We start from the raw sequence: 21,424 nt of genomic DNA, 5'->3' as shown, positions 1-21,424 counted from the left end.
TTCTTTTCTGGGAATTACTGAAGTTTTTGATGCCTACCTTATTTCAGTCAACAGAGAATGCGCATGAAGAAATCTCGTCTCTTAGATCCACAGAGAGGCCCCTTTTTCCCTTTCAATAGAACCCCTCATGATCTCTTAACACTTCTGTTACTAAGGAGTCCAACCTTACAGCTATTTCTAATAAGGTACTGGGAATAACTCCTACATAATTATAAGCGTCTATATTGGCTAGGCAACGAAATAAACGGCTGTGAAATGCAATTCTGCTGTCAGTCACAGCTACTGCCAAGACGTCTACTTGTGAAGCAATCCCAACTGTCCTGGTAACGAGTCATTCTACTGAATCAGTACCGCAGTGTTGAAAGTTTCAGTTTATATTGCTGAAATAATTGTGCCTGAATGTCAAACTGATGAATTAACTGAAATATTCCTCCACACCTTGTTATATTGGTAGGTACCTGGTTTCCAACCCAGTTCGAAAAACAACTTTTGTGAATGAACTGTTTAGATTTGGTAGTAAATAGAGCACACTAAAAGCCTTCACTACTGCACTAGTTAGCTAGGGCAAAATGTTTACAGAACCAGGTTTTGTAACAGACCACCTTTTGGATCTTTAAATGATAACCTCGTGTTTAATTTAAGAAAATAAAATTAGCCTTTGGTACATTGCCTTGTAAAGAAAGGAGAAAAAAAAGCAGCGCCAATCATCTCTAAGATGCAAGCTCAATTCTGCACCAAACCATTCACCTGTTCATATGTATGTACAAGGAACAATGTACTTGCAGTACATTCCAAGGAATCACAGTTTATCCTGACACATACAGAACGGTGCTAAGTATGAAGAGAAGGTGGGCAAAATGCAACTCAGCTTCCTCCAAATGCTGACTCTTGCTTTCTCATATCATCATTTACTTTCCATTTCCACATTAGGATCCATTATTTAGTCTGGGCTGTGGCAGATATTGCAAAGAGAACTTCTGTCTTACCCACCCTAAATCATTTTTTAAACTGAGCTCCTGGAGCAGGCTGCTTGGGGGGGGTGTTAGAGAATCAGTGGTACTGCTGCACAGCTCATCTGCCTGATCAACAACAAACTCGGTGAGATACAAGGGAAGGGAAACACAGGACATGCTTGCTCCTGAGGCCCCATGATTGTTAACAGCTGGGCAGAACATGAATCTGACAGGCTGAGGGAAAAAGAAATTAGAAGAAAAAAAGAAATGGGCAGACTGTTATGGGCAAGGAGGGTTTTTTGGCCCATAAATCACAGACAATTTTTCATGTACACTGTGCTAAGCATAGATGGATGTTTGAAAGCACCTCTTGCTGAAAGTGGTTTCTCAACATAAAGTCATTGCTACAGAAGATATTGTGCCTTCTAAATATTTTTGATGTTATTTTTCTACTCTAAAACAATCCACATACAGTTAAGTCAGAGTAATCACCATGCAATAGCAAATCTGCCAAAGTATTGAATAAAAAGGCAAAAGCATCTGTTTTTTCCCCTCAAACATTTTGAAGAAGAAGAAAGAATCGTAAACGTATAAAAAAGTATGGGGTGACCACGGGTGGAAATTTTTAGATTAATTTATAGAGCAATCTAAATCAGAACAATCGGCAGACTCAAGGTATGATTGACAATTCAGTGGGGTATCTTTGTTTGCTTGTTTTTTTTAAGAAGTCCATAATGTATTTCTTAACAGATGCTAAATAACATCCCAGGTTCTCAGGCAAATTTTTACAAAAGTTCTACAAAGTTAACAACAACCAAAAAATTGATAACACTTTTACTGGAGCTCCCTATTATCATTAACTGATTCTGTCTTCAGGACGCTACCATTAAGTAGCATCCCCATTTTATAGATAATGAAGCAGCACATGGGATGGATTAAATGACATGGTGTAAAAGACCTACAACACTTGGGACTGAATTCATATTTAAATCTATGTCTCCAGAGACCCAGCTTATTGTCCCACAAGATAAAACTTCTGTATGTCCCACATTAGAGTACATCCCATGGATTTACATCAGAGACGGGTCTGACCCACGGCACTGTGTGCCAGTTCTCATTCTCCTAATTCTTAAGCTAATGGACACTTGAACACATATCCCAGACTCTTCCGAGTTGACAACTGCCACAGGCTTTACCAGCTTATTTCTAGACATCAATATATTTGAGAATACATAATATATTTGAGAGCAACCTTGCAGTTAGAAGAACTGCTATGATGGATCTCAAAGTAGTTGAAATGTGTTAAACTCTGTAACAATCCCGTGGATGGTATCCCTTGAGATGCTGTCAACATCTCAAGTTTCATAAAATACTAATTAATGTAGCTTTAAAACGTTCTATTCAAATGACCTAATAAATGACCCTTTATAAAGCTTCACATTTTTAGGTGACTGCTATGATAAGATTGTGGAGGATAGTAAATGATTTTTCTTTTTAAAGAAGTGTATACTATTTCAGAGATCACTGTCAAGCAAGAGGAAAAAAACAGCAGTAAATCATGTAGTACCTACAACAACTAGATAAGAGAGCAACAATTAATCTTCGGTATTTAAATGTTTTGCCTCTCAGAAAAAGAATGAGAACAACTGTGATAATCAAAATGAAGAAAGTTTACCGCATGCCAAAATAAGTTTACCACAAAATATCATCTGAATCCAATTACTTCCCATGTCGTATAACATTGCCCAGGGCATGAACAAGGCTCCCTTCCTAGTGTATCCTGAGTTTTTCTTTTCAGAGTGCATAAATGAGTATTTTCTAAACTTCTCTATACTTTTTCTTTTCTAGTTTTCCAACAACCCCTTACCCCCCAAAATGAAAGTCTCTGACAAACAGGGATGCAGATCCCTATGCAGCAAACAGAAGTTAACTGACTATAGATTTGCCCTTCTAAATTACCTCAGGGACATTTAAAAGCACTCCCCATACTCCCATGGTCCACAGACCACAGGTGGGGAACCCCACTCCTGCATTTTATTTTATTTTTTTTTTCCTACAGACTACTCAGCCTTCTGGTTGGCCCCATTTGTAGTTTCTGGTTTACCAAGATTTTCCAGATAGGTCTTATTTCAACTCCTCCCCACACACCCTCCCAGAACGAGGGACCAGAAGAAGCTGAGGCATTGGTCCAAGATTTCCAGAGGCCCCACGGCAGGGCCAGCATGCCAACAATCTGCGCACATGGCGAGTACATCTGATGCATTCAGAACGTGCGGGACTCGCTGCACGGGCAATATGGAACACATATGCACATATTTCCATCCTAAGTCCTACCTAATACACCCCAGTTATTTCCCTTTCTTCTTTTCCTGCACTGAATTGAGTTGTTGAAGCTCTAAGGGACCTCAGCATTCAATATAAACTCCTTCCCTTTGATACAACTAATATTTTCCTGTGACGTTTGCTTTCAAAGGCATTCTGATAGCAGCTTATACCTTTCACACATTTCCAGCTCCCATATCCATATGTCAGTCTGGAAACAGAACAAGGTGACAGCGTGCAGCCCAAGCTTTATATTATGTTTTTTCTATATGTAAATCTTGTTTGGGCTGGAAAACACAGTTGCCACATGGCCATTGCTGACATCCCTGCTGATTTACAATCTAGACAAGTGAGGAAAGGTAACTAGGCTGAAGAGATACCTCAGGTTCTCAGATTGGTTTTTCATAACAAACAACCCCATCCTTCTCTGGGGCAGGACACTTTTAGTCTTACTAAGGGGGTGGCTGAGGGATCATGCTAAAGAACTTTTTATGCCAACAAAATCCAAACAATCTAAAATTCTATAAGCCATCTGCTACCATTTATCAAATATACTAATTCATTAATTAAGGCAAGTGATAAGGAAAGGTAAGATAATGTTATCTGATAGCACTGCTAACTATACAAGCTACAACTTGATTAAAAACAAGCCTTAATTACGCTCTTTGCTTGGTATAATGCTATAAGATGTCCCAGAATGAATCACAGTAGACTTACATGCTTTCTTAAAAGCCTATGACAGAAAAGTCCTTACTTCTTATTTTACTTACAAAGTCACTTTAAAGTCTTGTCTATTTTGATATGCCTAGAATGTAAAAAATCTGGCTAATGTCACTTTTCAACCTGACACCCAGTTTACTTTCTCCTTCATTTTGTGTCAATCACTTCCTTTATTTTTCCTTAAAATTGTATTGCAGAAGTCTTTGCCCATCAATGAAAGGAGTATTGAACTTTGTGGCTTCAACCTTGTTTCTTTAGTATTTTCAATATAAAAGCATTTTCTGTTGTACTGCCAAATTTTTGAGAGTTCAATAACTTTATTAATGTTTCCACGATCAAAAGCATTTTATATTTTTCCGGTCATGTGGTTTCACCTGAAGTTTGTTCAAGTTACTTTTCTTTGCATGTTGTACTTCTTTGTTAGAGTAGTAGCATATAATAGACATATGGGAACAGATTCTGCTTTTGAATTATGGTGCTGGAAATTCAAACCAAGGCTTGCACAGGCTACAATAAATTTAGTACAGATTTATATTGTGGTAATAGAATAGAAAGTGAACTTTGACTTCTACAACACCATTTCTCCCAGTTCGTATTCCTCTGGTAAATTAGTTGCTTGTAACTATGGTAGCAGATTATATAGGAAACTTTATTAACAAGTAGGGCTTAGATTATAAATGTTCACAGTTCAGGAAACTTATGTTATTCCCCATGAAACTAACATAGACTTTTTACTATCCTTTTAACATGCAGAAAGCAAAAGATATTTCTCCATTTTTAGCAACCGTACTTTCCTGACTCCTGTGTCTCCTCGAAATATGATGTTATACTTGTTATGAACAACTTCTTGTTCGACAAGCAAATAAATGAAAAGTACAGTATTTCATGAGGATGAAGGGGAATACTAAACAAAGAGAAAAATGTCAGTAAAAAAACTACCACTTAAGCAATGAAATATGCTTACATATTGTTTTGTGTAATACTTAATTATTTCTATACAGATTGTATTGAGTGCAATTTTTCCCCAGAGTTAAATCCACAAAATGTAACTAACATCAGGTCCAGGAAACAAGACAAAAGTCAAATTCTTTTCATACTTTGATCACATACAAGAATTATTTACATGTAAGCAAGCATATACAAAGGCTTTATGACAAGAATAGAAACAAATTGGACACTATAGTTGGCAGTGTCCAGGATATTATGAATACACTACCAATAATTTCAGAAGCACACTTGCTGGTATGCACATTATATGTGAAGCTAAGATAAAGAAGAGTATGAGATACAGAACATAGAAAATACACCAAAAAAATTGAAACTAAAAGCCAGTAAAAACTTAAGCAAACATCTGAATTTTGTAGCAACTGTGCTGGACAATGTTCAATGTTCTGCAGTAGAGAACCTTTGACAATGCATTCCTTGTAAATTCAAACAAAAGCATTTCTCACAGTGACAAAATTGGAAAAGAATAGACCAAAGTTGATATGACCACGCTTTTAGCCTGATTTTATTGATATTTATAATTATACAATTTTTTGTACTATACATAAGGAATAAAAAAACAGCTATGTAAAATAAACTATACCAAGTATCCTGCCATTTACCTTTTTGTAAGTTGCTGTATCAAATCAAATTTCTTTTAAATGAGTATGTTAAACTGAACAGCAGTTAAATTAGAGGCTTATATAATTTATGAACAATTACGAAAAGTGATACATCAGGGCTCCTGAGGATCATGTAAATTTTAAGAGACGTTAAAATTGTATTTCTTGCACAGAGATTTAAGAGAGCTTTAAGAACTGCATCCTCTGCCAAAAACCTTCATGTTAAACTGCAACTCTCACTAGTGTGATTAGCTCATTAAGTCTGCCTTTTTATAAGTACACATAACGCTAGAAGCAAAACACAAGTCTAGACTCATTAAGTACGTTAACATCACTGCTGTCATTTTGTTACTAACTTCTTCCCTTTACTTAAAGCTGCAGACAGATAGCCCCTATTCATCTTTTTTTCTTATCTTCTTCAGTCATATACTCTTCTCATCTTCTGTTCAGCCTACAAACCTTACCTTGCAGCTCTCCTCATTTCCATTTCCATATTTTTTACTTTGCTAGCCAAGCAATTTTGAATGCCCTCAATACCACACTGCATGCTGTGTACTACCCATTCAGTACCCATTCACACTCCTCTTGGAGATTCACGGGTGTACAAGAAATACAAGCCTTAGAAATAAGAAACTACTAGGAAAAAACGATCTCTCTGAAGTAGCATTAATGTCCAAAATTTCATAGGGACTCCTGTCTGTGTTTTGGTATAGACTGCACATCCCTCAGGAAAAGAACCAAGTAACTTATGACATACTAATAATAAACAACAACAACAAAATGGCATTGTACTAATTCATTCTTCAAACAGAGATCCTGAGATAATGTTACTCACCAAATCTGCAAACAATAACTATCAAAACTGGGTAACTGCCAAGTAAGGTAACTCGTCACTATCATGCACACAGATCAACCAGTAACCAGCTCACATCAGTGTTTCACAAGATCTATGGGGGCAGGGCAGTTAAAGTATCTCATTAATTTATAAGCATTTAAAGTAATTCCAATGATATTTTCTTTAAACACTCCTAGTAACTCTTTTCATCTGACGCAAGATGCAGCAAACAGACTTTAGAGGCCAGCTGGCCAGTCTGCATGGTGGCAGATGCAAAGTAGGCCCTAAAAATCTGCTCCAGACAACGAGGGATTGTGCAACACCCAGGAAGGAGCAGGGGAACACACTGCAAGGCTCCATTTCCAGCACCCACTGAGAAGATACGCTGGGAAATCAGAGGCCTCAACCAAGGCGGAACTACAGAGGGACAGTGGTGACACCCAGGACCCTGGCTGCAGGGTGACACTGGCCTCACCCGCCCGAGGTACGCTGCGGAAGGAGCTGAGCAAGATAAGCAGCATCAGGGAGAATAAACAGGAAATGAACACGGTCGTCACAGGGACTTCTGGAGAATACTGAGGTGAATTTTTTCACACAGATGCTGCAAATGTCATCTCTCAAATGTCCTACTTAGAAAGAAGGAAGAACTGGGTTGGGGTTGTGAAAATCAATGGCAGCTTTAGCTGTGACACCCACAAAACAGTGGAGTGATGAAGGAAAGTAGCAGATTACAGTCTGAGAATTTCAGGAAAAATTGTCTTGATCATCAGAGTCTGAGGACAGTGGTTAATTAGTTATACTCTGCCTGAAGGCTGATTACAAGAGAAGTAACAAAGAGGTCTATGGGACATACCCAACTTAGTATCTTCATCAGTGATGATGAGCTGGAGCAGGTCCTTCTCAAGTTTCTGGAGCATGTCCTTCTCAAGTTTTAGATAAGGGAAAACCAGGGAAACAGTCAATATGCTTGAATGTAGAGCTTACGTTCAGAGGGAGCCACATAGGCAGGAGGAACAGGCCACAGGAAACTCAAGAAGTTCAGCGAGGACAAATACAAAGTCCAGCACCCATGATGGACTAACCCTCTGCAATAGTACAGGTCAGGGACAGACCAGCTGGGGAACATCTCTGCAGAAAAGGATGTGGGGTGTCTGGTGAACATCAGGCAAAACATGAGCCAGTGATGAAGACTAATAGCATCAGTAGGATCTGTACTGGAGCACAGCCAGTAGATTCAGGGAAGTGATGACTCCTCTTTATTTAACACTTGTTGGATGAAACTTGAGCCACTGTGGGGGCCTGAATATAAGACAGACTTTAATAAACCAGAGCAAGTTCAGTGGAGAGCTATCAGGGTGGTCATGGTCTGGAGCACCTGCCCTAAGAGGAGAGCCTGAAGGACAGAGACTTGTTCAGATGGAAGAGAGATCTATAAGCAGCCCCCCAACTCCTATGAAGAGGTGACTGAGATGATGGAGCCAGATTCTTCATGGTGGTATATGACAGGAGAATGAGAAATTATGGGCATAAATCGAAACAGGACAGGTTGACTACACGTAAAGAAAAAAAATCTTTACTGTGAGAGTGATTTAGCACTGAAATAAGGTCATCCAGAAAAGTTGTGAAATCTTTTTCCTTAGAGGTTTTCATGACCTGTCTGGAAAAAAATACCTCAGCAGCATGCTCTGAATTCAGAGTGGACCCTGCTTTTTTTTATTTTATTGTCCCAACCAAACTTCTCTCAGAGTACACAAACTTAATTCCTTTGGCATGAATTAAACCAAAAGATGTGCAACAGCCACTGATGAGCAGTAGTCCACTGAATCACACCAGAGAAATCCCAAAGTACTCCCTTTTCTCCAAACAGTCTGTAATATGGGTGCTAGGTACTCAGTACCATTTTGCTTTATGGACACACTTTCTCTTTGCCACACTACTCGCTAATGTAGACATTGCCATCTCAAGAGTTAAGTTTTTCCACTTCAACAAAGGAAAAGGAAGCCTATCATATAAACCCTTTTTCCCTTCTTCATGCTGACAAATTTGGTCCAAAGATAGAAATGCAGATCACCTGCCCGCAAGACTGAATCTGTATATCCCCAAAAATGGGAACACGCAGCTCTGATGATAGAAGGTTTTCTAGCTATGATCATTGACTACAGTTATGGTGAAGTCTTTTTGCCCTTCTTTACAGATCCTGCACATTCTGAAGGCAAGATCAACAAACAAGCATTTTGTGCAGCTCAGCACTGGATGGATGCTCTGCCTAAGCGGCAGAGAAGAGAAGTAAAGAAACGTGAAGTGCAAGTCCACATCAAAAGTCAGGTGATTCATTTTTAAAACTTTTTCGGTATACTCATAGATAAGAGGACAGTTTGATAAACAACTGTTATTTGAGACTATGAAACCTTATTTAGTCTACCCAACTAAGATGCTACTTGAACATGGTGTTTTGTACCTTTCTGAACAAAGGCCCACATAGCATGTCTGAAAATTGCTGTAACAGGAAGATACCTGCAATTGCCAAGAAAGCCGACCTCTGTACAAATAGGAATGATTTATTTCCTTTCAACTTCCTTAGCAATTCTCTTCTGATACAATCACCTGCACAGACAGGATGCCTCCTGTGCATCTCAGTGTTTTTATTCTCTGAACATTTGGACACTAAGGCTGATTTTGCTTCTGGAACCTATGAAATAGGGAGGAAAACAAGAGCCTAGCTACCAGCATTTCCTGAAAATGGAGCTTCAGAAGACCTCAGGAATGAGTGATCTGCAGACTGCACACATTGCAGGAGACTGCACTTCTCTTTATCAAGCCATACACTTCACAGAAGCACCTGGATACGTAGCACTCTAGATGAAAAACATTTTAACAGCCATAGCTTTTTCCCTTTTGAAGATTTGAGAAGATTCTAAGACCATAACAGAAAAACATATAGACCAATCCAAATAATATTTTAATAAAAAAATAAAGAACAGAATACGTTTAAAATATGTACCATTAATCTCAACTCACATTGAAAAAATAAAAGCACCAACTCTTCAAGGAGTTTCAACCTGGGTTAATTTTTTGTAGATTGGATCTATCCACTACAGACTGGATCTATCCCCTCTATCTACTGCTACTTCAGGAAAAAAAACAGTTGGTCAGCTTATCACCATATCTACTACAAGGCTACCTTCCAATAAAAAAACTAAAGCCTCATTCTTACACCAAAACTTACCAATAGCCTTTGTGTAATGTCTGGCTCCAAGTAGCAGCTCTGGAGCTCTGTACCAGAATGTCACCACAACTGGATCCAAGTCTGCCAATGGCTTCAAAGGTGAGTTGAACAATCTGGCAAAACCCATGTCAGCTGGAAAATGCAAAACAAAAAAGGAACATTTCAAATTTTAATATAAATAGCAAGTCAGAATTTAACAATACTGCAAAAAGACTATTAGAAAAAAAAAGCTCAAAAACATTAGAACATACAAATTAAAGTTTCTAAGTAACCAACAGGTTACTCATAACAATACTGGGCCAAATTTATCTCAGGCTGAATTCCATTTACTTCCTTTATAAGACTATGAAGGAAAACATTTGACTTTTAAGTGCTTCCACCACGGTACTGTTAAACTATTCATACTACAGATGCCCATTTATTTAAATAGAACTGAAATAGAAACCTGTTTAACTAAATTCAATAGGAACTGCTCTCTAAACCCAGCGTGCCCTTTCTCTTCCATTTTCACATACAAAGCTATTCTGAAATGACATGCCTTGTGACTGCTACAGCTTTATCTGAAGTGCAAAAAACAAAATAACTACAGCATAGATTGTTTTGCCTCATCTTTGATCTGGATAGACTGCCTTCAGGATCAGGAAAAAAATATTTTCTCTTTCAGAGAATCAGAATAAACAGGAATTAATGAAATTAGCTAGTGTACACGGCTACAGAGAGATATATGAAATGAAAGCAGGGATTTTACCTAAACCTAAAATTCTCTCTAGAAACATCCTTGTAAGTAACTTTAAGAAATGCTAGAAGAGAAAATACAGAATGTATGTATGTATTCAAAACCACACATTTTATCCAAATCTGAAACTTATCTTTTACCCAAACTTCACCTCTATCTTTCTGCTTCCAAAGTTATGAAATGCCATGTACGTTTTTCTTACAGTTACCGATACTAATACAAGTATATGAATACAAAATGGTTAACTGAACATTTTGAAATACGACAGAAGTAAATGAATATAAAAAGAGGTTCCAGTATATTACTACTTTCTTGATGATTGCCACATGCTTTATTAAAAAAAAAGTTTATATCCATATGACTACGGCTTACGTTCTGCACAGGTAATTAGATTTTGGATAAAATCCATCACACTTACTGTGGTTTCCTACCCTGATACCCAATAACCTTTTGCACAACAAATCTCTGGACCTCTGCAAACATATGCATGATATTTACATAAAAATAGTTCAGAACAAACACAATATATAAATAGCAATGCTATAGTAACTAATCCGAGCTGTGCAATGAAACTTTCTCAGAATGTTTACCTATTTTGACTCTTCCTCTTTCAGGACCTTCACCCATTACCAGAATGTTTGCTGGTTTCTGAAAAACCAAAAGCAGAATGTTTAGTTGACCAACTTTTGATGATTACCTTTAGGAATAACAACAACACGTATATTTATTTTACAGAAATAAGCATTTGCGTAAGTGAAAAATAAACATTTCTCTAAGTACTTTTAGATGTCTAAAATTACCACACAAGTTTTGCTGACATTTGGTTTTTATTCCTAGCTACCAATTTCACAATTAGAAAAACTGTGAAGTACTTCAACATTTCACAATAAGAATTGCAATCTTTATTTAAATTTGCACTCCCACTTTTACCAGAATGGTCATGTTCATTTGTGAGATTTTCTTCTACAGGAAATTTTTTTACCATGTAATGTTTATCCTATACATCCATAATACAGGAAGAATTACTTTTGCCAGTATAGCTTATTGAAAATTATGCCTAATCTTAGTATGCTAGAAATGTATGAATGCTAGAAAATTCCATTGGCAAAAAACATTTTTTTCCATAAGGTTGATTTCATGTGAATTTAGAGAGAGAATTTGAGAGATTCTCAAATGAGAATTTACTTAGAACAGGAATATAATGCAGCTACATCCAGGAACTTTTTTGGACTGTAGACAGAAATATATACAGGTAGAACAAAATCTTTATAGGCATTTTGTGCAATCTACGGTTGTTCCCAACAAGCTGTTTGTGAACACCATATAAAATCTGCACAAGACATCACAGCATTTGTTCTGCATTTAGGATCTAGATTCCCTCAGACATCAACAGGCATTCCTTGGAAGCCTTTGCCCTATTGTGCTAACAGCTGTAAAAAAAGTGAACAAGACTGAAAACATTAAGTGGTTTGAATGAAGAGATACATAAACTTTCAAAGCAGAACTTTTGGAAGGTTTTCATACAAACATTAATTATACTTTGATTCACAATCTACAGTCTCTAGTGCCCAAAGAGGTCTGCTCAAACAGGATTTGTTCAAGGATCAGAAAGAGACATCAAAATCTCACTTCACTTCTCGATTCTTAATGTTTGCCATCATTTACCTGAAATAAAACAGTCAAACTAGGATTGCTAGTTTGGCTCAAAATTGCATGCAGCCAGTTATTACATTTATAATTTTTTTTTTTTAAAACAACAACAACAAAGCTCCTTCCCTCCCTCCCCCCAAAAAAGCAAAGATAGCACTATTTCAGCTATTCTACTTCAGTTATTCTTTCTCCTTACTATCTGGTCCCGTGAAGTTGTTCCCCCTTCCCACCCCTGCCCGGTGCCAGACATTGCTTTTTCCTTGGCTCCAACCATGGTTTCTCTTTCCCCTCTCCTTCTAACCCTGCTCCAGATGCCATTGCCTCAGTCCTCCTCCTCACTTTAAAAATGAGCACTACCTGCTGTTTTGTTTTGTTTGTTTGCTTTTTAAATCTCAGGATAATTTCCTGAGGGAAAATGCACTCCCTTCTTGGAGAACGCAACAGGTATTTTAATTACCTGTAAGTTAACACTCTTCAAATTAACTACTAAAAGTTTACTCATTAGACACTCCTTTCCTTGAGTTGATTAACACTGATAAATCACTGATCACTTAGATATCAGTTAATATTGGTAAATCAATAATAACGACAATTTTTAAAAGTAAGGAAGGGCTTCTGCTAACTTATCTTGAGTCATCTGTCACCAGCAAACCTAGGAAAGAGAAAGATGATTCTTGCTCTCAGCAATATTTAGAGATAATGAAATAAAACACTTCAAGGCAACTGGTCAAACTCAGTATTATGCTAGATTCAATCTTCTGGCGAGCAGAACAACCCCATTCTTCAGCAATCGAAGTACACAAGTTTGTAAGACATTTTATCTCTGTTAAGAATCACACAGCTCTAATTGTCCCAACCAAGGCAGCAAAATTTCAGTTTCCTCATCAGAATTCTTCCCTAAACTCCTACCCGGCAACCTTGATTGAGACTTGATTAGAAATTAAAACGACTTCTAGAGACCTTTACATTCAGGGTTGGATTTTAGGAACTAAAAAATGCAAAATAACTTTATTTTCAAATAAAAGGAGCTGATTTTAAAAAGTGGTTATTGCAATAATTTCTAATTATTTTTTTCTATTGAAGAATTTTGTTGTGAGAAATAAACTGTGTAACACCAGGAGTTGTGCTAAGATAAAATTTTAAATTTAAGCAGATAAAACAGGATTCTCACAACATCTCGTAAGACTCATATTTTATCTGCAATATTACAAGGTTCTTCAAGCAGCAATTTCTTCACAGAAATAAGCTCTATTTTACCCGCTGACAAAAAATGCAATAATCACGGAATGGCTGAGGTTGGAAAGGACCTTTGGAGACCACCGAGTCCGAGCCCAGCAACTAAAAGCGAGGCCTGCTGCAGCAGGTTGCTCGGGGCCGTGTCCAGCTGGGTCCTGAACAGCTCCCCGCAGGGAGACCCCACAGCCTCTGTGTGCAGCCTGCGCCAGTCTTCGGCCACCCTTACAGTGAAATAAATAAATAAATGGCTTTTTAGCATGCTTAGTGGAATTTCCTGTATTGTAATTTACACCGTTCACCTCTTCCCCTGTCACTGGATAGCACTGAGAAGAGTCTGGCTCAGTTTTCCCTCCTCGCCCTTATCAGCTATTTATACCCATTGAGAAGATCTCACACGAACCTCTTCTTCTCGAGGCTGAACAGTCCCAGCTCTCTCAGCCTCAGAAAGATACCCCAACCCTTAAGCAACTCGTTGGCCCTATTCATACAAGGGATACGCTAGGTTAGAATCCATGGAAGTAAAAACTTGAGGATGCAGGCAGCATCCTGATGCCGGCAGGGTCCCACTGGTCTGCAGGCCACTGTCTCGTAACAGCTCCTGTCATGGCAGCTGAGAGGCCTTAAGCCAGGGGGAGCACACATCCAAACCTGCTTCTTATTTCCCACTTGAGCACATCGACCTTTTTTCTTTTTTAATCGGCCACTAATAGATTATAACTTTGGAAGTTCTTCCTGGTAATCAGGGCTGTTCTGGTTAGAAAAGCATTTTAACTGCAGGTACACCGAGCCACATGAAGAGGAACACTACCCCGATAGTTAGGACACACCTTCCTGAGATGAGACACGAGATAGTCAGTTCCTGTGCCCACGGATTTTTATTTAGTCAAAATAAACCGCTTCAAAGGAGCTTAAAGCATAGGCTACGTGTTTTGTGGTCGTTTTTATATAATGATGGCTCAAACACCAAGAAGTAAACCCCACACACACCTCCCCAGTGTCTTCACAACATGCAAGCTACACCACGAGGAACCCAACCGGTTCCTGCAGAGAGCAGCGATGCTTCCCCCGGGCCTTGGCTTCGCTGGCAGCACCAAGGCAGAGTGGCAGACCTTCAGGTGCTCAGGAACGGAGAGAAGACTGCATTATTTCATGGGTTTTCATTTGGTATCAGAGAACCTCATTGCCGTCATGAGGTAGGAGAGAGGACGGCTGAAGGGAGTGCAAACAACTTCTGCTTTTTGGAGAAGGAAGAGTGTGGTGGTCTCATCTCTGGGTATGCAGGAGGTGTTAAGTGTCAAAACATTTTACTCAGAGGTAGTCACTTAACAGCCTATTACAGAATTATAGTCTACTCTAATATAGTTAGTGTACAACTGCAAAAATCAGAGAAATTAAATAGCTCCATACCTCAGGTACGTTCTGAGTATGTGAAGGTCATAAGCACGATTCGAGTTACAGAAACAAACCTTACTGTTATCCATGTGATGACGAAAACTCCACTTTAGGTGGAAAAAGGCCCAAGCAGCTATGAGATCCAAATTGACACTCAACAGTAAATCACACCTCATTACCAAGGACAGAATTTCATTTAAAAAAGTTTGAGACACCCTACTTAAAATCCTTAACTAACTCCTCTGTAAAAGGTGAGGTAATCCAACAACGACTCGCCTTCAGAACCAGTTACATCCCAATTAAAGCATCCCCTATTTTCCTAAAACCCCTCTTGCTGCGAACACAAAAACACCAGCTGCGAAGCAAAGTGATACTGCTGCATTTCCACATCTTCAGTTGCTATAGAAACCTCCGAAACAGTACGGGTTTGGGGTCTCACGTGTAAGATCGGCTATAAAAATGAACAGGCTAATCCCTGCTGAGAAATGCGGTTGAGGTTTGACTGTCTACAAAACATGAGAAAAAAGGAGCAAGGTCAACAGCAACCGGAGCAAAAATCTGAAATATCTGCAAAAAGATGTGGATGTAGATGACTATGATTTAATGGGTCCTTTAGAAGTACTGAGCATAGATACTGGTATTTACTTCTCTGCATCAGGGGGACAGTGGGAATAAAGCAATTAGCAGATCTTGGTGGGAGAGAACTGACTGTGTTGGGCTAACAGGCATGTTTTTTATAAATAATACACATATCATGAATGAGATATGAATCCTCATTGACATCCATATTATGTGAATCAATGGGCTTCCCATTTAAACATTTAGACAGGGGACTAGAAGAAAGGTGAAGGAAAAGAAGCCATCTAGTCTTGAAAGAGAGTAATGGGTCAAAACAGGAACAACAGCTGAACAATAGATGGCAATGCTTCAGTTTTAATGGTTATTGTTGTTATCTCCTTAAGTACAGCGGTGACACAATTCTTAAGAGATTTGGTGCAGAATTACATTCCTATGAGAAAACCTCCGCAGGGACACGCCACTTTCCATACACCATTCTTTATTGTTTATACCCAAACAAATGTGTTTCCCTTTTGGAATGTATCACTGGACAAAGAATGAGCTGAAATTAGGAGGCTTCCATTGTAAGAGATATTGCAAGTCTTCTAAATAAAAGTTCTCTCCACAATTAAAGAAACTGGCTTGTGATGAGGTCTTTCCAAGTCTTAATCATTTAAAAAATTGCAGACAGCACAGTGTCATACATAGATGCGCTTTCAATTCACAAGCAAAAAATGAAAAATAAAAAAGAAATGTAGAAACGTTCCCAAAGAAGAAGACACATGGGCACTGCTCAGAAGATCACTGAGCCATAAAGTTCAAAATGCAGAGGGAGCTGCAGAGTTTTCACCTAAGTTTGCAAAAAAAGGCTTTTGCTCTTCTCATCTGCAAGGAAACGTAGGCACGTTTCTGTTTTCACCCAATGCTATTCAAGCCCAGACATTGTCTTCAGATAAATATTGCATACTCCTACTACTGCTTTTGATAGCAATTGATCTCATTAACGTAGGATTTGAAAAAAAAAAAATTGTTCTTTAAAGATTTTACCATGTACTGCAAAACTCCAAACCATTATCACTTCCGTTTCATTTTCTTCTACATACTGAAATACATAAAGAAAATGTGTTATCATCACTTTCCTCTCCTTTTTTAGAAAACCATTTGGTCAACATTTTTTCTGACACTGAAGCAGTAGACAGAAATGAACCACAAAGAGGACCGTATCTTCACATCTGTTTCTCTTTAGGACCCGTACATTGTGTGAACTCCTATCGGACTCACTGCTCTGATTACACAGCATCACTCTCAACTCATTTTTTCAGCTGAGTTAGACTTAACTTCACGAAAAACTATTATATTATCTGTCTAAATGTGTAACCCATAGTTTTTTTCCCACTATTTCTCTATATTACTGAAATGCTCTACCTGACAAAGTACTATCATTAAAAATCCCAACAAGATATTTATCATTTCATTCCAACCAATGTTTCTAGAGATATTATCAAATTGAGCAAGGCCAAATATAAAATCAATCACTACAGCACATGGACTAAAAAGGCAGTAAAAAGGACTGCGAAAATGTTTTGAAGTAGCAATCATTAAATGAAATCAAAACTTATTTAAATCTAAAGAGGAGAAAAAGAAAACAGAGGCAAACAAATTAAGTAAATATATGACAACACAGGAACCAAAAAATACCACGGAAAGCTTTTAAAACTAAACTAAAAAAAAAAAAAGAAAAGAAACAGTCCAAGAGCCACTATGTAATAACAATGAAAATACAAACAAATGCGGGCATGTAAAACTTTACGCCTAAGTGTTGCCAGATTTTTGCCTTTAAAATGCATCAATGGCATACTTGATAATCACCAGAGGAATACCGGTGACAACAAAAACATTTTCAAATGCACTCACGGCAGTAATGCATAGAAATGTTTTTATTAATATAGTAATAAATATGTGCTAAGACTATTTTTATCTCCACACTTGCTTCTTATAAAAATAATTTCAATATGAAATGTATACAGAAACATAGAAACATAGAAACGTGTGCCACTATTCGAGAGCAAAAAAAGCCTTTTGCATCATTCTGAGCCATGGAAACTAGATGCCCCATCATAAACCATGGTGTCAGAGAATGTTAGGGACTTATTTATTTCATAGCTGCTGAACTGATATGGTCAAAATAGTCATTAGCTTCAGATACCAGAAATTCCAATAGCAACAAGAAGCGCAGAATTTATCTTGGGCTCTGGGACTAACAGTGAAATGAATTACTGCTAGGAACAAACTATGGAGAAGATATCTGAAACATTTCTTTGGAATGTCTTAGATAAAGATTTTGGTTAAACACATTCCTTGCCCGTATCCGTTACGTGTTGAGAGGGGAAACATAGTGTTTTCATATCAAAGCTATCTATCAAAGAAATATTTTCATGTTTATATATTCCTACGAAACTCCTCTATGCAAAGAATGCAAAAGCAAAGGAAAGCAGGAACACCAAAACTATGCCCACAGTGCAACCACAGATCTGCACATATTAAAAATAATAATAGTAACTAAAAAAAATATTAAAGAGGCCCTGCGATAAACTTGATATTATCTAGCCTACAGCAACAGCAAAGATGCCTACGTGGGCTTCAGCATGGACCAATTTAGACAAGCCTAGGACTCTGAATACTTACCTGAAGAATGGGTTAAAAATCATACAATACTTCGAGGGATGGGACCTTTGGAGGTCAGCTGGTCTCAAGCCTGCCCAAAGCAGGGCCAGCTTCAAAGTTACAGCCGACTCTGAAGCTGCATCAGGTTGCAGAGAGTCATAACCAAGGGAGCTGCAGTCCTCCATGGCTGGAGATTCCTCAGCCCTTCTGGGCAATCCACGACCGCCCTCATGATGAAAAAAAAATGTGCCCATCACCTAATCAAAACGTGTCCTGTTGCAATTTGTGGCTGTCCCCCCCTCCTTCCTCTGCATACCTCTTCAGATTCTCTGTCACGTCCCACGGGGCAGCTCAGCCCACACCAGAACGCCGCACACTGCTGTCTGAGCTCAGTGGCACGAAGCTGCTTCACGCAGAGCTGCCTCGGTTATCCTGTTTTGCTCCTACTGCACCTCGGCTCAGCAGCGACACCGCTACGTGCCCAGCACTGCAAACACGTGTCTGAGGTGACAGAGTCAGCCGTCAGCCTAGAAGTCCAGCCTGAGGAACACACTCAGCATAAATGTATTCTACCATGGGAAGGAAGGACTTGTCCTTCTTTTTACCCAAATCACGTATAACAGACTCATACGATCTAGTCCATTCTGTGCAGGTTGCTATGCCTTCAGTTACTCTAATATCCATCCTTATGATAACGAAATCAGTGGTCAAGTAAAGTATTCGTTTCTGTTTTACCTCATTTTTCGTAGGTTGGGTGTTCTCATGAGAGCTGTTTAAGCATCTACCTCAACTGATCGTAATTCTTTAAATTCACTCCCGTCGGCGCTACCCAGGCACTCTCCAGAAATGGCCAGGATATTTGGGCTCCTTATGAGAATTTTCTGCTTCAAAATCGATTTGAAACAATGGCTTCATAGGCAATTGCTAGAAAGACCGTTTAATTTATAAACTCAAGGTGTTTGGTCATTGTTGACGCAGGAAAAGTCTATTAGCCAAACTCTATTCCCTGGCTAACCAATGCATAATGAAGTTGCAGCTGTGTCACTGGAAAGCGGGTTGCCAACACAAGGGTTATATGAAATAACAGTAATCACAAGAGGAGAATGTAATGTTGGGCTACATAATAGCTCAGAAACGAAACCATCTTCCTTTCATACGCCATTTCTTGCAGGTTTCTTATGGCTAATGGTGCATTAAATTACTGCAGGACAGAACTGAAAACTCCAGACAACTCTGGACACCGGGCATTGCTTCTACTGTAATAATCTGCACAATGCACTTGTGGTTTCAACCCAATCCATGACAATGCAGATCAAGAGAAAAAAGGGGAAAAAAAATGAAAAAAATGCACATCAGGAGAATGCCAAAACATTTGACACAAATTAAAGTTTATGTTGCTATGCAACATTATCCAGAGCATTCTGCTGGTGCTGGTTCACAACAGCATGCTCGAACAGAAAACGTTACGTGTAACCTTGAGGAGGACAAAGAAGGGGGAAGACAGATGGAAACAAAGAAAAATACCATCATAAATCATCAATGAAAAATTAAGCGTCATAAAGCAAACATTTAAATAATACGCTGAATTCTCATTGTTCCTGGGATTTTCAACACGTTACAGCACACGCTGCAGCAAAATTCCCGTGCAGTTGCTCCGCAGTCACTGCGGGCCCTGTCTTCAGATCTCGTCTGGGCTCTGGGGGCAGCAAGACCAGTGGGGGACAGGATCCCTGCACCTCTACTACGTTATTTCTGAGCAGCGCAGAGGTGCAGGCCCGTCATGCACGGGAACAGAAGAAAGACTCACCTCAAAAGCAGTTAGGAAAAATGTTCTGTGTTTTCATAGATGACAAAGAGGAAATGGAGAGAACAAATTTCCCTCCATGAAAGCACAGTTCTTCTGTTGGGGCTTCAGGAGATGCCCTGAATGGCCCAGACACTACAGTGAGCCAAGCCAGTGCATCTCCGCCATGAAGCCCTGGCTCGGCATCCTTCACCATGGAATAGCTACCTGAAGGCAAACAAACTGAGAAAGCATTTGCACACGTGGAACACTACAACCAACTTCTTTACCCTTTTAAAAGCAAAACCTAAGACCCAGGTCTGACAGAATACTAACGTTGGAAAGCTTACGATTGCACTAAGCTTGAAATGAGAAGCAAATGACATAGGGTGATTTATACCTGTCTCCCTGCTGCTGGAGCTCTTTGTTTGCATAACTTTGTTTCTGTTACAATATCCTAAAAATTACACGCCATAATTGCTATGTCTGATAATTCTTCCAGCTACAGCACTAAACTCCCCTATTGTCAATTTCTGGTATTTGTTTTATACGACATTCTGACTACTCCTCCCCTTTTAGTAGTGTTATTAAGGCAGACAGATGAAGCTGCTAGCCAATCAATGTACAAGCAGCTGACAATGAGACTACTGACACGGTCGTAAAACATTTTGTTAATTGCATTTCACAAAGTATCTTCGGCAGTAAAACTCCAATACCTCCATTCCCCTAGGACCCTGGTAGAGTCAAAGAATTAACAAAGCTTTTCTGAGTGCAGTAAATAAACAGATATAAATGTAACCCATTTTCATTACAAATATGATTCTGCTCGGATAGCTTAGATTGATTGAATTAGGTTGAAATACTAAAAGTCCTTTAATGGAAATTTCAAAGGAGAAGAAGAATAAGAAGGTAGCACAGTTATTTAGAGAGGTCGCTTCCATCTTGAGTGGGTTTTAAGTGTCCTTTTTTGTCTGCATGTGGACATGGGAATACAGCTTGAGGGATAGAACAAGAAAATTATTTTATTTTATTTTAGGGTAGAAAGTTTCAGCAAGATTTTGAAAAAAAATAAGTTTTGAACAAATCATGTTTATGTCTAATTATATTTCATATTGTTAAATTAATTCTTGTCAGTTTATTACATACACTATTCTGCAATATTACACTAAATTATTTAACCGCTTTTCATATATGCTGTCTTCCTAGGCTCATAATCTCAAGGAAAAAAAGACGAGGACCCATCTCCCCTCCCCTTTTTTCATGCTGAGTATAAAGACTAGAAAATCTAATCCTTACATAGGTGATGAATGTAAATTTCTATTTTACTGTACAATCAACTTCTCCTTCACGTAGAAATAATTTAGATCAGCAATTTGCAATGTAACCCCAATCTTCCTGTAATCTTTCTCTGAGTATCTTCTTGAAGCAAGTGCTTGCCTTCCAGTATCTGCAGGGTAAGTTACTTTCACACCACGGACCATCCAGCAGATCAGTGCCCAGGCTTCAGAAGAAATACTGTCACCCTAATACAAGTCCTGACACCTACAGCAATACCAGTTAGGATTTAACAGTCCGCTGGGGTGCAAGGGCTCAGACTAACAATCCAGTCACCATGTTACAGAGGACTTTTCAGTTGCAAGTTGCATAGAGGACTGTTGGTTGAAGCAGCACGACCTCACTTGGCTTGCAGAGGAAAAAGGCAAACTATGGACTGCAAAGCAAACAGATTTAATTACAAATTA

General features: G+C 38.7%; 1 protein-coding gene across 3 annotated transcripts in view; it reads right to left on the bottom strand.

The window, feature by feature from the left end:
• CDK19 (cyclin dependent kinase 19) overlaps nucleotides 1-21,424 on the bottom strand; it is a 127,730-nt gene that overhangs the window by 25,823 nt on the left and 80,483 nt on the right. For all 3 annotated transcript variants that reach the window (XM_066994424.1, XM_066994423.1, XM_048081098.2), the window contains 2 exons: nucleotides 10,990-11,047; nucleotides 9,664-9,795 (listed from right to left, as the gene is read on the bottom strand). In XM_066994424.1, coding sequence (XP_066850525.1) covers nucleotides 9,664-9,795; nucleotides 10,990-11,047 — 190 coding nt within the window. The remainder of the gene's footprint in view (nucleotides 1-9,663; nucleotides 9,796-10,989; nucleotides 11,048-21,424) is intronic.

This window comes from Anser cygnoides, chromosome 3 (genome assembly GCF_040182565.1).
Source record: "Anser cygnoides isolate HZ-2024a breed goose chromosome 3, Taihu_goose_T2T_genome, whole genome shotgun sequence".
NCBI classification, from domain to species: Eukaryota; Metazoa; Chordata; class Aves; order Anseriformes; family Anatidae; genus Anser; species Anser cygnoides.
The sequence above is the reverse complement of the archived record's forward strand: the minus strand, read 5'-3'. Positions and strand labels throughout refer to the sequence as shown.